Source organism: Patella vulgata, chromosome 5, assembly GCF_932274485.2.
Source record: "Patella vulgata chromosome 5, xgPatVulg1.2, whole genome shotgun sequence".
In the NCBI taxonomy this organism is placed as follows: Eukaryota; Metazoa; Mollusca; class Gastropoda; family Patellidae; genus Patella; species Patella vulgata.
This window is the reverse complement of record NC_065883.2, coordinates 78,244,575-78,262,856: the sequence shown is the minus strand read 5'-3', so window position 1 is coordinate 78,262,856 and position 18,282 is coordinate 78,244,575. Positions and strand designations below refer to the sequence as shown.

Below are 18,282 nucleotides of genomic sequence, written 5' to 3'. Positions count from 1 at the left end.
TCAGGGTGCGACTTGTAGTAACTACTTGTAGTATCGACCCGAGATGCAGCGTGAGAACACCCTAGTCGTACCAACTTTTACAAGCTCCCAACCAGTTGAAAGCGAGTTGAGCGAAATAGAAACTTCCCTATTTCAGTCAACACATCGTATGAAATTGACCAATCAGAGACGTCGAGTATTAGTACAAACACGAGTTCTCTCCCTTTGTTGTTGGTAAACATGGACGCGCTCAGAAAGTTTTTCAAACTGAGAAGGTCTTCTTCTTCAAGTTCACGTAAATGGGAACTGTACGCACCGGCAGTGGGTCTACGCAGTATCCACTGTCTAAAACAGACGGATTTGGGTTTTCTCTTTTTCTTTTTGTTCTTATTTATCAAATGTAGAGCAATAATAGCCAGCGTCTCTTCGTCGCTTGATGACGCCATTATGCTAAGACAAGACAAGATTATCGCGAGATTCCAAGTCGTATCAACTCATTTATATACGATTTTGTAATCTACATGTAGATACTACATGGAGATACCACAAGTAGCTACTACAAGTCGCACCGTGAGAACGGGCCTTTAAATCACTGTCCAAAGTTTTAGGGAAGACCCCAGATTAATTGAAGGGCTGTCATGTTGCTGTAGTTGGGATAGATTTGATTTAACGGAAAGAATAGACACACTCCCTCAAAAGCTCAAGTATCAGAAGCCAATCCAGCAATGGCCAAAGAGGGATTTTTCGGCCTATTGCTTCAGGACTATATGTGTTCGCAGTGGACTCAGAAAGTAGCAAACTTTCAATTTATCATGTAATTGTCGACACTGCAAAGAATTTTTGGATTGATTATATACTTTTAGAGATTCACCTTTCACAATATTAAAAAGGGAACTCAAAATCACTCAAATGATGGGGTTTGAAGGGCCGAATGGTTTTGAAGTCCCGGTTGTACGTGACAAGGAGTAGGGTTGCCTGTCCAACCTCGTGGGTTTTCTATGGTTTCCTCCCACTGCTAAAGACCCCTACGGGCAAGCAAATTATTGAAATAAATTGAACTATGTGTTAGTCCCGAAATGACCTGGTTTGTGTCGAGTGGACATTAAACCTCTCTCTCTCTCTCCCTCTCTCTCTCAAATGATTATCAGAGACATTAAGGTGTAAAATACATGTGTGATATTTATGAAATGGATCTGAGCCCAATTTCATCTTGGTTAAATATGATTTTAGCCAACTTTCTTGATCTAAAAGTTTTATATGTATTTTTCTGTGTTTATTTCGTAGGATTTTTAGAGAAAGAGATTAAGAAAGATGGAATACCTATGTTAGATACAGGAGATAATCCTGATGCTCCGGCACCTAGAGAAATGATAGATTTAGAGGTGAGTATACCTGATGCCCTGACACCTGTATAGATTCAGAGTATACCTATACTAGATGCAGGTGATAATAATTGTTCGGATTGGACAAAAAAAAAAAACGAGGTCCCATGTACACATTGGCATGCATGTAAAAGATCTCTTGGCGGTTGGAATTCCATATAGAAGAGTAGGCTTTTGCGTTGCTGTCCAGGTTTAATTTCCCTCATACCACACTGCATTCCTGTCTTATCAGCCCAGGTTAGGAGCAGAACAGTAGGACGTTAAACCTCATTTCATTTCATTGAAATCATCAACAGTATGTTTGAAATGAAATGAAATGAAATGAAATGGGGTTTAACGTCCTACTGTTCTGTTCCTAACCTGGGCTAATGAAGACGGGCATACGCCATACAGTGTGCTATGAGTGAAATTTTGCCCGGCAGCGGCGCTACGGCCTACTCTTATATCGAATTCCAACTGCCAAGGGATCTTTTACGTGCACGCCAATGTGCACACGAGACCTCGGTTTTTCGTACCATCCGAACGACTAGACAACTGTCCCTGTCAGGCCTTCCATCCTGCATCACTGACAAGCAAGGGGAAACCACGCCGGAAAATCTGAATGAATTTTCTCGGCCAATGCAGGGATCGAACACCCGACCTCCAGGCTAGCGAGCCAGCGAGCCAGCGTCTTATCCACTTAGCCACCGTGATCCCCAAAAAACAACAGTATATTCGATAATTAAGGGAGGGGTTGGATGGCTGAATGGTTAGCGTGCGCGCGCTGTATCATAAAGTCTGTCATTGAGTCGACTGGTGTGGTTTCGAATCCCCGGTTGTACGTGACAAGGAGTAGGGGCATCTGTCCAACCTCGTGGGTTTTCTCCGGGTCCTCCGGTTTCCTCCCACTGCTAAAGACCCCTATGCGCAAGCGAATTATTGAAATAAAATTAAACCATATGTTAGTCCCGAAATGACCTAGTTTGTGTCGAGTGGACGCTAAACCCCATTTCTCTCTCTCTCGATAATTAAACCAGCAGTTAGAATAAAATTCACCATTTGTTGGTCTTTTTTTTCTATTTCAGGCGACATTTGAAAAATTAGAAAATGAAATGAAAGAAGTGAACGCCAATTCTGAAGCTTTAAAGAAAAATTATTTGGAACTGACAGAATTAAAACACATTTTACGCAAAACTCAAACGTTCTTCGAGGAGGTAAGTAAAAGAGATTTTTCTTCTGTTTCGTTTTAAATTTATGAATATTTCTAATTTTATTAATGACAAAGAAATGACTTTAAGATATTAAAAGTTGCTTTACAATAGTTTTAAAATGACTTAAGAATTGTTTTGATAAATTATATAATTTAAAAGTAAGGGGAGATAACTATTAAATTAAGCGGGAAGGGCTTAGTTGTTGTGTATTAGTCTAGTTGTTTTGTTTAGTAACCATGGTTATTATTAAAATAGAAAGCATGAGTTTAAAGTGACCAAGATCTTTATAAAAGGTTGAGATAAAATTTCTATAACAGATCGTAAAATATTTGATTTTATTCATTAACTCAGAGCAAAATCGGTCGATCTCACATCTTTTGCTGGGTGGGGCGGGTCAGATGTTATATAAATTATTCAGATATTTATTCACATGACAAGCGCATAATCAGCTCTCTAGAACATCGGATGGCAGAGATATTTTATGGGTTAGAGCACCTACACCATTTTAAAATTTAACGTTAAAATTTAACATTAATCGAGACACTGTTTATTCTCGTAGCAATGGTACTTGACAATCCAGACTATTCGTCTGTGAACGGTCAGCTCTGTATCTAAATCTTACATAATGTATCTTCAAAGGACCTAAATCGCTAATATTTGTGACCTAGAAATTGACACAAATGGGTCGCAACGTATATAATACTGTAATATGAATGTATATAAACTGATTTACATTCAATTGTTTCCGTTTTGACTCTAATTTCAAATCAGTTATGTCCAGCGAAAGAATGCCAATTTCTAGCGTCTGGTTATTCCAAGCTATTGCGCATGCTCTCCAGATAAGATATGAGTTGTTGAATATGTCTAGCCTCGTTCTTTCTGGTCACTTGTTGCAAATGATGCTAAAACGCACTATGGTACACGATTCGTGTACCAATGGAAAATGTTTATTCTGTCTTAAATATTGGATATCAGAAGCCTGTCTTTTCCTGGTAAGATCACAACATCAATGTTGATTTGAATTGACAAATAATTCGTATTTTCAACGTGTATGACTTTGGATGATATTGAGTTAGAGACTTAGCTACTTTAAAGTAAGATGTTTTGATCGAAGTGTATTTTAATCGTAGTTTGATCTTGGTCACTTTGTTTGAATTCCATGTTTTTATAGATATATTAATTGTGTAATACGTGTTACTAGTGATGTGTGTTATTTATACTCTCCACATCCTTTCCGTATTGTTCCACCTATCAAGCCTGGAAATAAGGCACCTGTCACAGACAATGTCAGGCACAGATTCAGGCCTTGTCAGGCCTCTGGTGCCTGTCATTTTGTCCGGCACTGATTTGTCTTTTTTATTGATATTATTAATACATGTCCGGCACTAAGTTGAAAATATCAGGTACTATTTCATTAGTGTCTGACATTTTGTCAGGTGCATCTAAAACCGTTATTTCCAGGCCTGCCACCTATTCTTCCATCTTCATTAGCCAAGTCAGACTTTAAACCCCCATTTCATTTTGCACCCATCCCTGTTTTTATTACATTATTGTCTCCAAGTTTTTCATAACATGTTATTGTAGCATTTTTATCTTTTTATTAGAATTTATGTCATTTTGCTGTAGCATTTTTGGCATTTTATATTCTTTGTTAAATATTAGTTTCATGTTGTCAAGTTAATTTTTTCGACTGTGAATGTTTTACGAGATTTTGTGCACCAACATGTGTAGATAGTTGATATAATGTTTTATATTCGTTCAGTGATGATTTTACTTAGTAAAGAAATGTAAAAAATCATTGTTATGTAAACTAACAATCTATTCAGCCCCTTGAGTGGTTTGCGTAATTCATAGGCTACCAATAAAAATAAAGCTACTGTTGTCATTTGCCTATTTCGAACAATATCTCATTTTTCATAGCTTGGTCCTCACTAAAATGCAATGTTATAATTTACTGCGGTACATAGTGCAGCGATGATTTAATTAACTGTGGTACAAGGTGCAATCTTTAATTTCTGCGGTACTTAGTGCAACGCTATAATTTACTGCAGTACTTGGTACAGTGCTATAATTTACTGCAGAACTTGGTACAATGCTATAATTCACTGCGGTACTTGGTGCAATGCTATATTTTACTGCAGTACTTTGTGCAACGCTATAATTTACTGCGGTACTTGGTGCAATCTAAAATTTACTGCAGTACTTAGTGCAACACTATAATTTTCTGCAGTAAATGTCTTGTTACAAATTGTTTCGACGACATCTCTCGATGGTAAAATAAATATTAAAATCATCACTGATTAGCTAGATATTGTTTTATACACTGCATGTTATTCGTACTACCATTTTTATTTGTGGTTAGTTTTAACAGGGAGGGGTTTGTGTATTTATATGTTTTTTGTCATGTTATTATACTAGGCTGAATTTCACAACCGTCAGGCAATGCATGATCCCTACCTTGGAGAAGAAACAGTAGGTTTACTTGGAGAGGAAGCTCAGCAGCGAGGCCGTGGATTACGGCTTGGGTAATAATTTTACACTTTTAGCTTATACCGAGTGACATTTTCACTAAATCTAATAGCCAGGGCCCTTATTCACAAAACCTTAAACTAAGTTACAACCGAAATTTTAAGAAATACTGCAACTTCATTGGATATATGCAAATTGATTTTACTGGTCAGCCAATCGAATTGCAGTATTTCTTAAAATTTTGATTGTATCTTAGTTTAAGTTTTCGTTATTAAGGGCCCCGGGCCAGTTTTTGGCACATTTGACCAATTTCCCCAAATTGGGTACGGCTCTAGAAAGGGGCCACGCAGCTCTCCAATTTAAACACTTCCATGCAGTCTGGCAGCAAGCCTGCCAGTTGTGGCTAAAATATATGAATGAATATAGGCCTAAGTAAGTTATTCATATCCTGCAATGTGTTCATATCCTGTAACTTCTGGTCTTCCAAATTGTGCCCTGCATTTTCTACAACCGGCCCTGCTAATAGTATTCTCGGGTGTTTTATCAAGTAATTAATAATGTACACATAACCAGGTCTCAATTCTATGGAATACAATTATTATTTGATACTGAGTGCATATCGTATCAAACAATGCGCTATATACCCACACTAAAACTCAGGTATCATTTAGTTGTGTTGTTTCAGTAGGAGTTTCTGTATTTAATGTCAACGGATCAAATTTATTGAGAATCATAGAAGACCATTGTGTTTCTACTGTTGTGTAGTTCAAAGGGTCTGTTTAGATTTGATAATGAGTGTTGGGTTTATAACTGTTTAGTTTCTAGGGCAGTGTTGAGTAATTAATTAGTCTGTTAATTACTCATCACCTTTTGAGAAACTAAACAGTTGTACACTCATTATCTAATCATGGGGGGTTGGTATGGCTTAGTGGTCAAGACTGCCGCACTTCAACCTCTAGCTGGCCGGTCACCTCTGGCTTGCGGCTGTGGTTCCGATCCCTGGTGTGAGCGTATGTGGCTTGGAGCGCCTTCTCAACTTTGTGGGTTTACTCCATTTTCCTCCCACAGGAAAGACCCCTGCGTGTGTGCTAAGATGATAAAAAAAAAATAACAATAACTATCTAATCTAGAGAGACCCTTTAAATTGCACCACCGATTTTGGACAGTTTTCCTACAATAGTTTGAAAGTAAACATTAAATACAGAAACTAAATGATAGCCAAGTTGTACTGGCAAGACACAATGGAATATAATTATAGTTTGTTACTGAGAGACCATCAGTATCCTGTAGTGTTTATCAAGCACCTGTTGTAATATTGTATATATATATTAACAGGTTTGTAGCTGGTGTCATATTACGAGAAAAATTACCAGCGTTTGAGAGAATGTTGTGGAGAGCATGTAGAGGAAACGTCTTCCTTCGTCAAGCAGAAATAGATAAACCTATGGAAGATCCTGTTTCTGTAAGATTTTGATTTATCATTATAAAATATAAATATAGCCCCTCTCCCCACCCCTTTTCACATATGTTTTCAGGGCTGTTTTACAAATAAAAAAATGCAAATATAATAACAGTAAAAATAAGTAATTTATTCCATAAAAGAGGTGCTTGAACAGAAAATGAGCATCGTCCAAATGTTGAATGTTTTTCTGAGTTTGGTTTTAAATCATATTCCTGAAGCAATGGACCAAGAAGTCCCTCTCTGGCCATTGCTGGATTAGCTTCTGATACTTGAGCTTTTGAGGGAGTGTGTCTATTCTTCCTGTTCAATCAAATCTATCCCAAGTACAGCAACGTGACAACCCTTCGTTTAATCAGGGGTCTTCCTTAAAACTTTGGACAGTGATTTAAGGTATTAAAAACGGTGAAAGTGTTATTCGTCTCAAAACAATATTGTTTACATGATATCCACAGAGTAAAAATCGTGTTGACAGTTGATAGCCTTGTTTGTCACACAATTAGTTTTTCTGCAATATTCTGCTATGCACTGGTTAATTGGGCATAATAAAATCGTGAGTCATGATATAACCTTATGTAAACATATTTGGTCCAATTTGGAGCTTTGTTTGGTATTGTTACGCAGTAAGCTATTGGTTGTTAATCGGTTTATTAAAAATCGATTATGATAGATGGAATTACTAGTGGCAATAACATCTGAGATCATTTTAAATGGATTTTACGAGTTTATGAATATCAAATTTGATTTTATAAAACCACAAATAAATGGGATTGCTATGACATCATGCATTCTTACAGATTTCACGAATAACCAAACATGAGTGATATAGTGGTATTGTAAAAATACAATAATTCTATAACATGGATGTATATCGAGAAAAATTAATGATGATAATCATTTTGTATAGCCCCGAGCAATCGGTCAGTTTGCCTGTTTTGAGACTCTTTAAGTACATGTTATGTGTAATTGAATATAATGTTTCAAGTTAAAGACTGAGTCGTAGAAGATAAAAAAATAAAAGATCCTGAAAGTAGTGATGAAAGTAGAATAAAAACAGAGGTCCCGTATTCGTTTGTGTGCACATAAAAACAGAGTATCATATCATAATGTAACATTCATTTATTTATTTATTTATTTCAGGGAGATCAAGTATTAAAATCTGTGTTCATCATTTTCTTTCAAGGAGATCAACTCAAGTCTCGTGTTAGAAAGATCTGTGAAGGGTAAAAAATACAAATATTTTATAATATATCATGACCAAATATAGACTGTACAATAATTATTATGACCAAATATAGACTGTACAGCAAGTATCATGACCAAATATAGACTGTACAATAATTATCATGACCAAATACAGACTGTACAACAAGTATCATGACCAAATATAGACTGAACAGCAAGTATCATGACCAAATATAGACTGTACATTATGACCAAATATAGACTGTACAACAATTATCATGACCAAATACAGACTGTACAACAAGTATCATGACCAAATATAGACTGTACAACAAGTATCATGACCAAATATAGACTGTACATCATGACCAAATATAGACTGTAAAAATGGATATGTGCCTTAAAGAATAACATAGGACTAAAGAAATCAAGACATGATGTGGATTGAATTTTAGACTATAGTAGATTTCCCAGTCTGTGATATTTTCAGTGCCATGAGTAGAGGGGAACAGACAGAGACGATGTCCTGTAGTTTTGGGGGCATAAACCCCTTAACACCATGTGGAGATGGTGTAGTCTGCGATTAAATATGTTTTAATTTTGTTTGAATAGTTTCCGTGCTACGTTGTATCCATGTCCCGAAACACCATCAGAGAGACGAGAGATGTCGCTAGGTGTAATGACGAGGATAGAAGATCTCAATACTGTAAGTTTAGAAATTTCTCAAAAACATTAAATACTTCGTGTTGATCGGAAAAATTCCTAGAAATTACTGATATGTATCAGCTGCTAAGGATTTGACGCCACGGCACGGATTCGATCTCGGCACAAAACACTGTAACCCAGGTATCATATAATCTTGTGTATCTAGCTAACAATTAGCTGAGGTGGACAAGAGTGATAATCATATATGGTATTGTTTATTATCAATTATGGTGTTTGTAATTAAACTGCATATTTCTTTGAAAGTCATTGTCAGGTCAAGGTATAATGAACTGACCACTAATACATTCTCTTTGAAATTCAGTCTAGTGTTACATGCGGATCATGTGTAGCTTGTTAAAGAACATCTTGAATAAACTAGATGTTTATTAAGAACGTGTCTTCACAGAAGTTGTCGAGAGTTTAAACGTCAACTTCAGTTATAGATCAGTTTTGTCACACCAGGTTACCAGTTTAAAGCTGACTGATTAATTTTGATAATGAGTGTCCAATTTACAAGTATTTAATTTCCTGATCACTGTTCAAAAATTAATCATTATACATCATTAATCAATTGGGTTGTTTATTTTTTTAACAATGATTGAGAAATTAAACACTTGTAAATTGGACACTCATTATCATAATTAAATGGTCAGCTTTAAACTGGACAGAAGTACAAATTAAATGATTTATGGTGATTTTAAACAGTTTTTACAAATTTTTAAACAAAGATTGGATATTAAACGAATGTGAAAGAAATTAGTGCTAGATTCACAAAATTAAACAATACCTTGGTTACAGTGAAAGTTCCTTATGACTATCTGGCATGGTTTCACTGGTAGGGGGATCACGTGGCTAGGTGGGTAAAACGCTGGCTCGCTAGTCTGGAGGTTGGGTATTCGATCCCTGCATTGGCCGAGAAAGTTCATTCAGATTTTCCGGCGTGGTTCCCCCTTGTCAGTGATGCAGGATGGAGGGCCTGACAAGGACAGCTGTCTAGTCGTTCAGATGGGACAAAAAACCGAGGTCCCGTGTACACATTGGCGTGCACGTAAAAGATCCCTTGTCAGTTGGAATTCGATATAAGAGTAGGCCGTAGCGCCGCTGCCCGGGGAAAATTTCCCTCATAGCACACTGTATGGCGTATGCCCATTTTCATTAGCCCAGGTTAGGAGCAGAACAGTAGGACGTTAAACCCCATTTCATTTCATTTCACTGGTAAGTGGATTCAGCTTGAGGGCCTTGCAAGGAACAGAGTGTAGTTGTTTGGAAGGGACAAAAAACCAAGATCATGTGAAGTCTTGATAGTTCGAATTAAAGGAGCTAAATCGCTAACATTTGGGACCTAGAAATTGACAAAAGTGGGTCGCAACGCATATAATACTGTAGTATGAATGTATATAAACTGATTTACATTCAATGGTTTCCGTTTTTACTCCAATTTCAAATCAGTTATGTTCGGCGAAATAAGCCAGCAGTCTCAAGCGAGTGCAATTTTCTAGCGTCTGGTTATTCCAGTCTACATACGCCGTTTGATTTGTTGCAATGTGTCTAGCCTCGTCCCTCGAGTCTCTTGATACAACTGGGGCTGAAGTGCATTATGGTACACGATTCGTGTACCAATGGTAAAATGTTTATTTTGTCTTAAATATTGGATATCAAAAGCCCATCTTTTCTCGGTAAGATCACAACATGAATATTGATTTGATTTGACAAATAATTCGTGTTTTCAAGATTTTGGATGATATTGAGTTAGAGACTTAGCTACTTAAAGATTAGGCCATTACACTTTCCCCTAGAACACTGCATGGGCTATGCCCGTCTCCATTAGCCCTGATGGTTCAGAAACGTAGAACGTTAAACCTCACTTCATATCATTTGTTTACAGGTTTTAGGTCAAACTGGAGACCATCGTCATCGTGTATTGGTTGCCGCAGCTAAAAATATAAAAGTTTGGTTTATTAAAGTGCGGAAGATCAAGGCTATTTATCATACACTCAACATGTTTAACCTGGACGTCACACAGAAATGTCTGATAGCCGAGTGTTGGTGTCCGTGTGCTGACCTAGATAGAATTCAACAAGCTTTACAACGGGGAACCGTAAGTAACATTTTATATAAAGACGAACCTGGAAAAATGGCTTGTCGTATTTCCAAATTATATTCATTACTATTAATTGGCTAAGAATACTTTTTGAAAGTCAACTTTATTTGATCTTTTGGTTTTTCATATGTGTATTAATCGTGATTTTTTTCCATGGATTACTTTTTGAGTTTGAAAGATTACCATCACCCAGTGTGTACTCTTTTGTTCTTGTGTTTGAAACACTGCAATCACCCAGTGTGTACTAGGCCTAAATATTTTGTTCTTGTGTTTGAAACACTGCAATCACCCAGTGCGTACTGGGCCTAATGGGATAATTCTTGTGTTTGAAACGCTGCAATCACCGAGTGTGTACTTCTTGTATTTGAAAGACCACGATCACAAAGACCTAAAGGGATTAACTTGTGTTTGAATGACTATGATCACTGAATCCTAAAGGGACTACAATCATGTGGTTTCCCCTTGTCAGTGGTTCTGGACGGGGGACCCGGCAAGGACAGCAGTTTAGTCGTTCAGATGGGAGGAAAAACCGAGGTCCCGTGCATACATGTTTGAAAGATATGATCACCCATAGTGCGATAGGTCTAAATGTATTATTCTGGGCAAAATTTCTCTCATTGCACACCCTATAGGGTGTGGCGTTCTACACTAGCCCAATCGGAGCAGAACAGTAAGACGTTAAATCCTGCTTGTTTTCATTTCATTTGATATATTTATAGGAGAGAAGTGGGGGGTGACTGGCATTAGTGTTGAAACTACTATTCGGATATCCGTTAACGGATACAAAATAAAGGGTTATCCGAATCATTTTACTATCCGTTACAGTCTTCTGACATTCCGTATGCTCTATATTTAGCCATTTTTACATCTGATTACTTTGAAATTTTCCCCAATGCTATTGATCACGTACGCAGCTTTGAGCATAAATGTTAATATCACGTGTATTATTTAGGGATAGTAACTAATAAAAATATTAATGCAGTGCAATGAAAACAGTAGTCTAAATAAAAAAATCATTCATTCCTTGCGCTGGTTTACGCTAGATAGAAGCTACTTCTTGGGTTTACGGGATACAAGTTAACACTGTGTTAAGACTTCCCACAATGAAATTTATTCATAACGACCTAGGTCACGTATATTCTCACTTACTGATTGGTTCAATAGCAGTAGATTATCAGAATGAGGCAAACAACCTTGGCGGAATAAATGTTAGATGTTTTTATTTTACTTTTTTCATTCGTGTTGATTGAGCAAAAATGATAAGTGGGAGGCCCGCGGATTACAGGAGTAGTTATACACAAATTTATTCACCTCATTGATTTTTTTGGATATAATGGATAGTCTTAATAATTGCGGCTAAAGGTAGGCACGTTTTTTTCTTCGCAACTCAAACAATTTGCAAATCGAAAGTAAGATTTCATACTCGGCATACACAGACACTCATAAACATTGAAATAAGTAAGAAATTATGAGTATATGAACTTTTGATGTGATTTTGTTCAAGAATTTCACGTTTCCGAATTATCCGAATAGTAATCGGATAGCAAACAAAAGTATTCGGATCACAAATCTCGATCCGATTTTCAACACTAACTGGCATGTGTCTCTCTTGTGTGGTAGGACTGAGATGAGATAGTTGTCTGTTAAATTAAATGATATATATAAGTAATTGTTGATGTATTTGTTGATATATAAGTAATTGTTGATATATTTGTTGATATATATAAGTAATTGTTGATGTATTTGTTGATATATATAAGTAATTGTTGATATATTTATAGGAGAGAAGTGGTAGTAGTGTACCATCTATATTAAACAGAATGTCTACAAAACAAGAACCACCAACTTATAATAGAAATAATAAATTAACAAAAGGTTTTCAGAATCTAGTTGATGCTTACGGTGTCGCTAGTTATAGAGAAATTAATCCAGGTAACTTATATACCCATGTTTGTACAGATATAAATATTAAATATTTAATTATAATAAAAATTCTTTAGGCAGGGAGGGGGAACGGCATCACTTCCTTAATAGAATATCAGAGGATGGACAGGCCAGTAGATCTGTTTAGCTGCTGATGGGGAGAGTAGGCAAGAATAGATCATTAAAAAAACAGACTTTAAAGATACATTCTTGTGAACAAACGGGGTGATTTGATGATATATTTGGCCAAAAAAAATACTAAAACTACTTAATTTATCATAAATTTGCTTTAAATCCTTCTCAAAATATTGTAATTGTCAAGGAATACCCTTGCTATAAAAAATCAATCAAAAGAGCTTGTTTGTGTCACATGATTTACAGGTGCAAAGTTGGAGGAGAATTTATTGCATACACAAGACGATGTTGTCTTCAATCGCTGACTATTTATTACAAATATCGAATCCTAATTAAATTCTCGGATTATCCACTGCCCGCGTTTTTTTCTGTGATTTTTATCTCAGAAAGTGTTATACGTCTAACTCTTCATCAATTTTATCAACATGTACATCAAGCGCTCGGTCTCCGCATGCTAATTTGACGTCACGCGTGCAGATATTCCTAATCGTCAGGTTGTCGATTAGGGGAACCCTTACATTTTTGTCCTGTATATGCTCCATGAGTGTTTCTTATGGAGTCCAGTATCTTTCTAGTAAGATTGGATATCTCTACTTTCCATATATACCAAAATTGCCATACTTTTATTGGAAATAACCACCCAATAAATACTTTTCTGGGAACCTATCATTAAGTTGAATAGACAAGTTATTCATAGCGTTTCAGGTTATAAGAGCCTTTTTCAAATGATAAATCACCCCTTTATTCCACTAAAGGTTTAACATCCAACTTAACTGCACCAACATGGCTAAGAAGATAGTTGGGGAGGGGGGTTGGATGGCCAAATTATTAGCGCGTAGGGGCAGAAAGACCGGGGGGGGGGGGGTATGCCCAAATGGTTAGCACATGCAAGTTTTATCATAATGTCTGTCATTGAGTCAACTGGCGTGGTTTTGATTTCCCGGATGTACGTGACAATGAGTAATGTGGCCTGTCCAAGCTTGTGGGTTTTCTCTGGGTCCTCTGGTTTCCTCCCACTGTTAAAGACCCCTATGTGCAAACGAATTATTGAAATAAAACTGAACCATATATTAGTCCCGAAATGAGCCAGTTTGTGTGGAGTGGACGTTTAACCCCATCTCTCTCTCTCTCTCTCTCTCTCTGTTAAGTTAACCACCATCTTCATTAGTCCATTTTGGAGTAGAACAGTAGGACGTTAAGTAAGCCCTATTTCATTTCTGTGTACCACAGATTATGATACCAGACCCCTAGTTCACAAAACATTCTCGCCTTGTTTATAAAACTTTTGTTGTTTTAATGTATCAAATACATCAATAAGAAACTATGTGCAAATTTCTGTCTTTCTGGATCAAAGATTGAATGCTTTGTGAACTCAGGCAGTGACCTGTCATCCATGCAAGTCGTGTGTTCAATCCTAGGTCTGTAAGTGACAGTACTCGAACTACTGGGTTTTCTCCCGGTACTCTGCAGTACAATATAAGACGTTAAACTCCATTTCAAAAGGATTACACTACAGTAAACTTTGCATAAGTCGGTTCTAAATGGACTGACCAAATTTATCCAAGTTACACGAAGACCTTATTCAGCTCTGAATGTAGGTCTCATTATTGCCTTGTACGTTCAGGAACCGTCCAATTGAATCCTTGTCGAAATAAAATCGGTTCCCAGTCAATTTTACTGGGCAACTTTTTACTGCTAAACGGTCGTGTGTCATTCTCTGTGAACGTCTGAACAATGTAAAGGAACATTTTATAAGAAAATAAGACCTTGCTTACCTCACTAGAGTCAGGGTCCAAACAATTTAATTCGAGTTGAGCGAAGATCCAACTTATACGAATCCGACTTATGCATGGTTTACTGTATAACTGTTCCATTGATTTTCTTATTCTAAAATATTGTATATTCAAATCTTTTCAGCTCCATTCACGATTATAACTTTCCCATTTTTATTTGCTGTGATGTTTGGTGATATGGGTCATGGTTTGATCATGTTTCTGTTTGCTCTGTGGATGGTTGTTAGAGAAAAACAACTACAAGCAAAGAAAATAGATAATGAGGTAAGATAGTCCATGTGACAGACCTCGGATTTCGGAGTATCATTACCTATTTGATGAATAAATTCAACCATGATTTTCAGTTAGCCTGGTGCCCGAAGTGTTCAAATTTGGCTGATGGACTTCCGGTTCACTTTGCTAAATGCCATTTTGGCGGCCATCTTTAAAAATGGCCGAAGTTTTTTCATTGCAATTGAGCGCGTCAAGGAAACCTTCATAACTCTTTCACAGATTGACCTATTGATATGAAATATGGCTCAAAATGTTCGCAATGACATTCTACAGCTGCTGTTATATGATACATGTTGGTGAATGAATCATATATTTTCCAAATCAACAGATTATTCTGAAAAAAGCAACGTTTTGGCATTTTTTTTCAAGATTTATTTTATAAGTTCACTACCAAATCATGTTCAGGGTAAATTTAGCCAAATTTTGTGTGTGGTCTTCTTAAGTTATTCATTTGGCATAAATAAATACGCTCAGTGACCCAGTCTGTACAGCTGCGGTGGTCGGAAACTCAACAAAAGTCTTGAGTAGACTGTCAATTTTAAAATGTTGAGCCTAACTGAAAATCATGGTTAAATTTATTCATCAAATTGGTAATGAAAATCTGTCTGTCACATGGACTAAGATAGCTGATATTTACCAAACCAATAAAATATGTTCTATTAAGTTCTAAATTGATAAAGTAATAGAAATGGATAAATAGTTTAAAGTAAAACTATATTTTATTCTTAAAGATACATTATGTAAGATTTAGATAAAGAGCTGACAGTTCTTGCTATAATAGTTCTCTATCTTTATCTCTCTCTATTGTAGCCAGGTGCCTTATGTATTTGAAAAAAGCTTTGGCATGTGATATGTGACATGTGCCTTATGTGACATGTGCCTTATTGTGCAGGCTTGTACACATTGTGTGATAATTTATGTCTGACAAGTCTACAACAGATACCTTAGTTCAGAGATGTAACTAGCTCAGAGCAACGAGGGGTCCGTGAAGTGTTCTCAGGGGGTGCTGTAAAATTGATGGACAATGTATATCGATTGTTTTTATGGTCGACAATTTTTTCACAGAGGGGGGGAGGGGGCATTTGACATTAAAATCTTGTTTTTATCTTATATTTTGATTATGTTTCAATCTGATTAAAACACAGATCCTATTTCGTTTCGTTTTTATAGTTCAAAATTTCGTTTTACTTGTCTTTACTACACTTGGATCTGGAAGAGTTGTTATTTAACTGTGTTCTGAATCAGGGAATATTTTAACCGGGTTCGTATCGCAATTTGAGACTCAAACGTCGATTTTGCGAATCAAATTCATATTTGATTAGCATTATTAGCATAAAACCCTGCTTCAGCGCGAATCAAAGTTTTGAAAATTAATTTTAACTTTAAAACCATTCAGTATCGTAAAACACATCAAAACAAATCTCAAATCTTGCAATTTTATTGTCTATATCATCAAGACTCTTTACGTGCCTCTGCAACGGTCCAGTGGAACGAGAGCAGTACATGTTGTCGTCTGCTATTTATAGACGTAAAAGGTTTTGATGATAGAGATTACAAATTACTTGCTACAACACTACATACTTTCTATATCTGTGGTAGACATTCAAAACACTACAAGATAAAATTACCGGATGATCGAGGGTACGTCGCGAAATTCAAGATGGCAAGTCAAACACATGATAATGTTCTGTCTTCAAATTCGACATTAAAATTAGCAACAGTTCAAGATTGGATGAGGAAATATGACCCAGAAAAGATCTGGCTAAGTAAATAAAGAATGTCCAGGTTTCGTACAAAGAATAACATAAAACATTCACATACTTTTTATTTTATATATAAATATAAACAACAGTTTGGTAATACAAATAATATGGGTATTGTTATTATTGTCACATAATTATGTGAAATAAGAATTCTATAACATACTAAAAAACTGCTAATCAATTGGTAAATTTTGCTACTCAATTATACAATTGATTAGCATTCTTACACAATTTTTCTGGAAACTGTAATCAAATGTAAAAAAGTAAAATATTCCCTGTTCTGAATGGTGTTGGGGATAAGCCAATGAAACGGTCTGTTACGGCGAGCTTTAGGCGTGTTTTTCACGGAACTGTGGGTAATCCACTAGTAACATCAATTCTAATTGGTTAATAAATGTCTGACGTCATAGGGTCATAAGTCGGTCTTTTGACCCCTGACGTGACCTATGGCTATAACTTGTCAGATCTTCATGTAGTGTAGGCCATCGATAGTATAAAAAAAACAAAACGAAATATAGATCTGTGTTTTAATCAGATCGGATTATGTTTATACTGTGATTTTATTTCAGATCTGGACAACATTTTTTGGTGGTCGTTATATAATATTATTAATGGGAGCGTTTTCTATGTACACTGGCTTTATTTATAACGACATCTTTTCCAAATCACTCAATTTATTTGGTTGTCAGTGGCACGCTACAAAACAGTACGTAACAATTTATTTTTCATTTTTTGTATGGGTACTCCAGGAGGGGACGGGGGAGGGCCTCGATTGTCAGACCAGAAGATACAAAACCCTAAACCCTATTAGCTGTTTCCCACTTTCAACTGCAGGTGGCGTGGTTTAGATATCACTATTATTATAATGTAGCACTAATAATTGTAACGAAGATTGCATGCACTTAAAGGCTCAATACTACTCTTGTTGTAACTGAATAATATGTCCCAATCTTTATTCTGGTCAACAAATTGTACTATTTTACAATATTCCAATTAATTGATGATACAAATTTTATCTTAACACATCTAATTTAAAAAATTGGAAAAATTCAACTAAATGATCTGAAAAGCCTAACGTAAACCTTTTCAAATGTGATTTGGATTTAAAAATATTTTCGAACCCTCTGGACAAGTAAAATAAGATGTAATGGATAATTTACACAACAGGTAGGACACTAACGCATCTAGTACTTAGAATAAGGCTATTATTTATTTTCTGGAGCTGTCAAGCCAGCAAGAGTGTTATTGTCCCTTTAACAGACAATATTATTCTCATATTACACTGTATGACGTGGTGATTTATGTATTTATTTTTATAATAGTGAATATACAGAGGCCGTATTAAATCACGGGAAATTATTCCAGTTAAACCCGAATGGTTCATACTATGGATCACCATATCCACTAGGTCTAGATCCGGTAAGTAAACTAACTCCATTAAAGGTTTGATGAATCATTTAACGATATCGAAAATTTTGCCCAGACAGCGGCACTACGGGAACTGGGTTTGTCGTCTTATCCGAACGACTAGACAGTTGTCCTTGTCTGGCCCTCCGTCCTGCATCACTAACAAGGGAGAACCACGCCGGAAAATCTGGATGAACTTTCTCAGCCAATAAACAGATTGAACACCCGACCTCCAGGCTAGCGAGCCAGCGTCTTAACCACTTAGCCACCGCGACCCCCCCATAAAGTTATGATTAATTGAAATTTCATTGATATATACTGCTCCTCTATGTAACAATACACTACCATCTTTTAATGGTAGCGGATGCAGGACGGAGGGCCTAGTTTAAATTCAATTGAATCCAAGCCGAGACATTATGTAGCGTTGGTATTTTGACAGTTTGAATTTGAAATAATAGATTTTAGTATCACCGCTGTTTGTCAATTTTTCTTTAATAGAATACTGCCTATCTTTATAT

The 18,282-nt window shown here is 36.3% G+C and overlaps 1 protein-coding gene across 6 annotated transcripts in view; it reads left to right on the top strand.

Moving 5' to 3' along the window:
* Positions 1-18,282, top strand: part of LOC126822669 (V-type proton ATPase 116 kDa subunit a 1) — a 44,515-nt gene that overhangs the window by 5,049 nt on the left and 21,184 nt on the right. For 3 of the 6 annotated variants that reach the window (XM_050551670.2, XM_050551667.2, XM_050551668.1), the window contains exons 4-14: positions 1,264-1,361; positions 2,426-2,554; positions 4,970-5,076; positions 6,356-6,482; positions 7,620-7,702; positions 8,277-8,370; positions 10,255-10,467; positions 12,252-12,402; positions 14,446-14,585; positions 16,927-17,063; positions 17,680-17,776. In XM_050551670.2, the coding sequence (XP_050407627.1) occupies positions 1,264-1,361; positions 2,426-2,554; positions 4,970-5,076; positions 6,356-6,482; positions 7,620-7,702; positions 8,277-8,370; positions 10,255-10,467; positions 12,252-12,402; positions 14,446-14,585; positions 16,927-17,063; positions 17,680-17,776 (1,376 nt within the window). The other 3 variants (XM_050551669.2, XM_050551671.2, XM_050551672.1) reach the window with 3 other exon arrangements.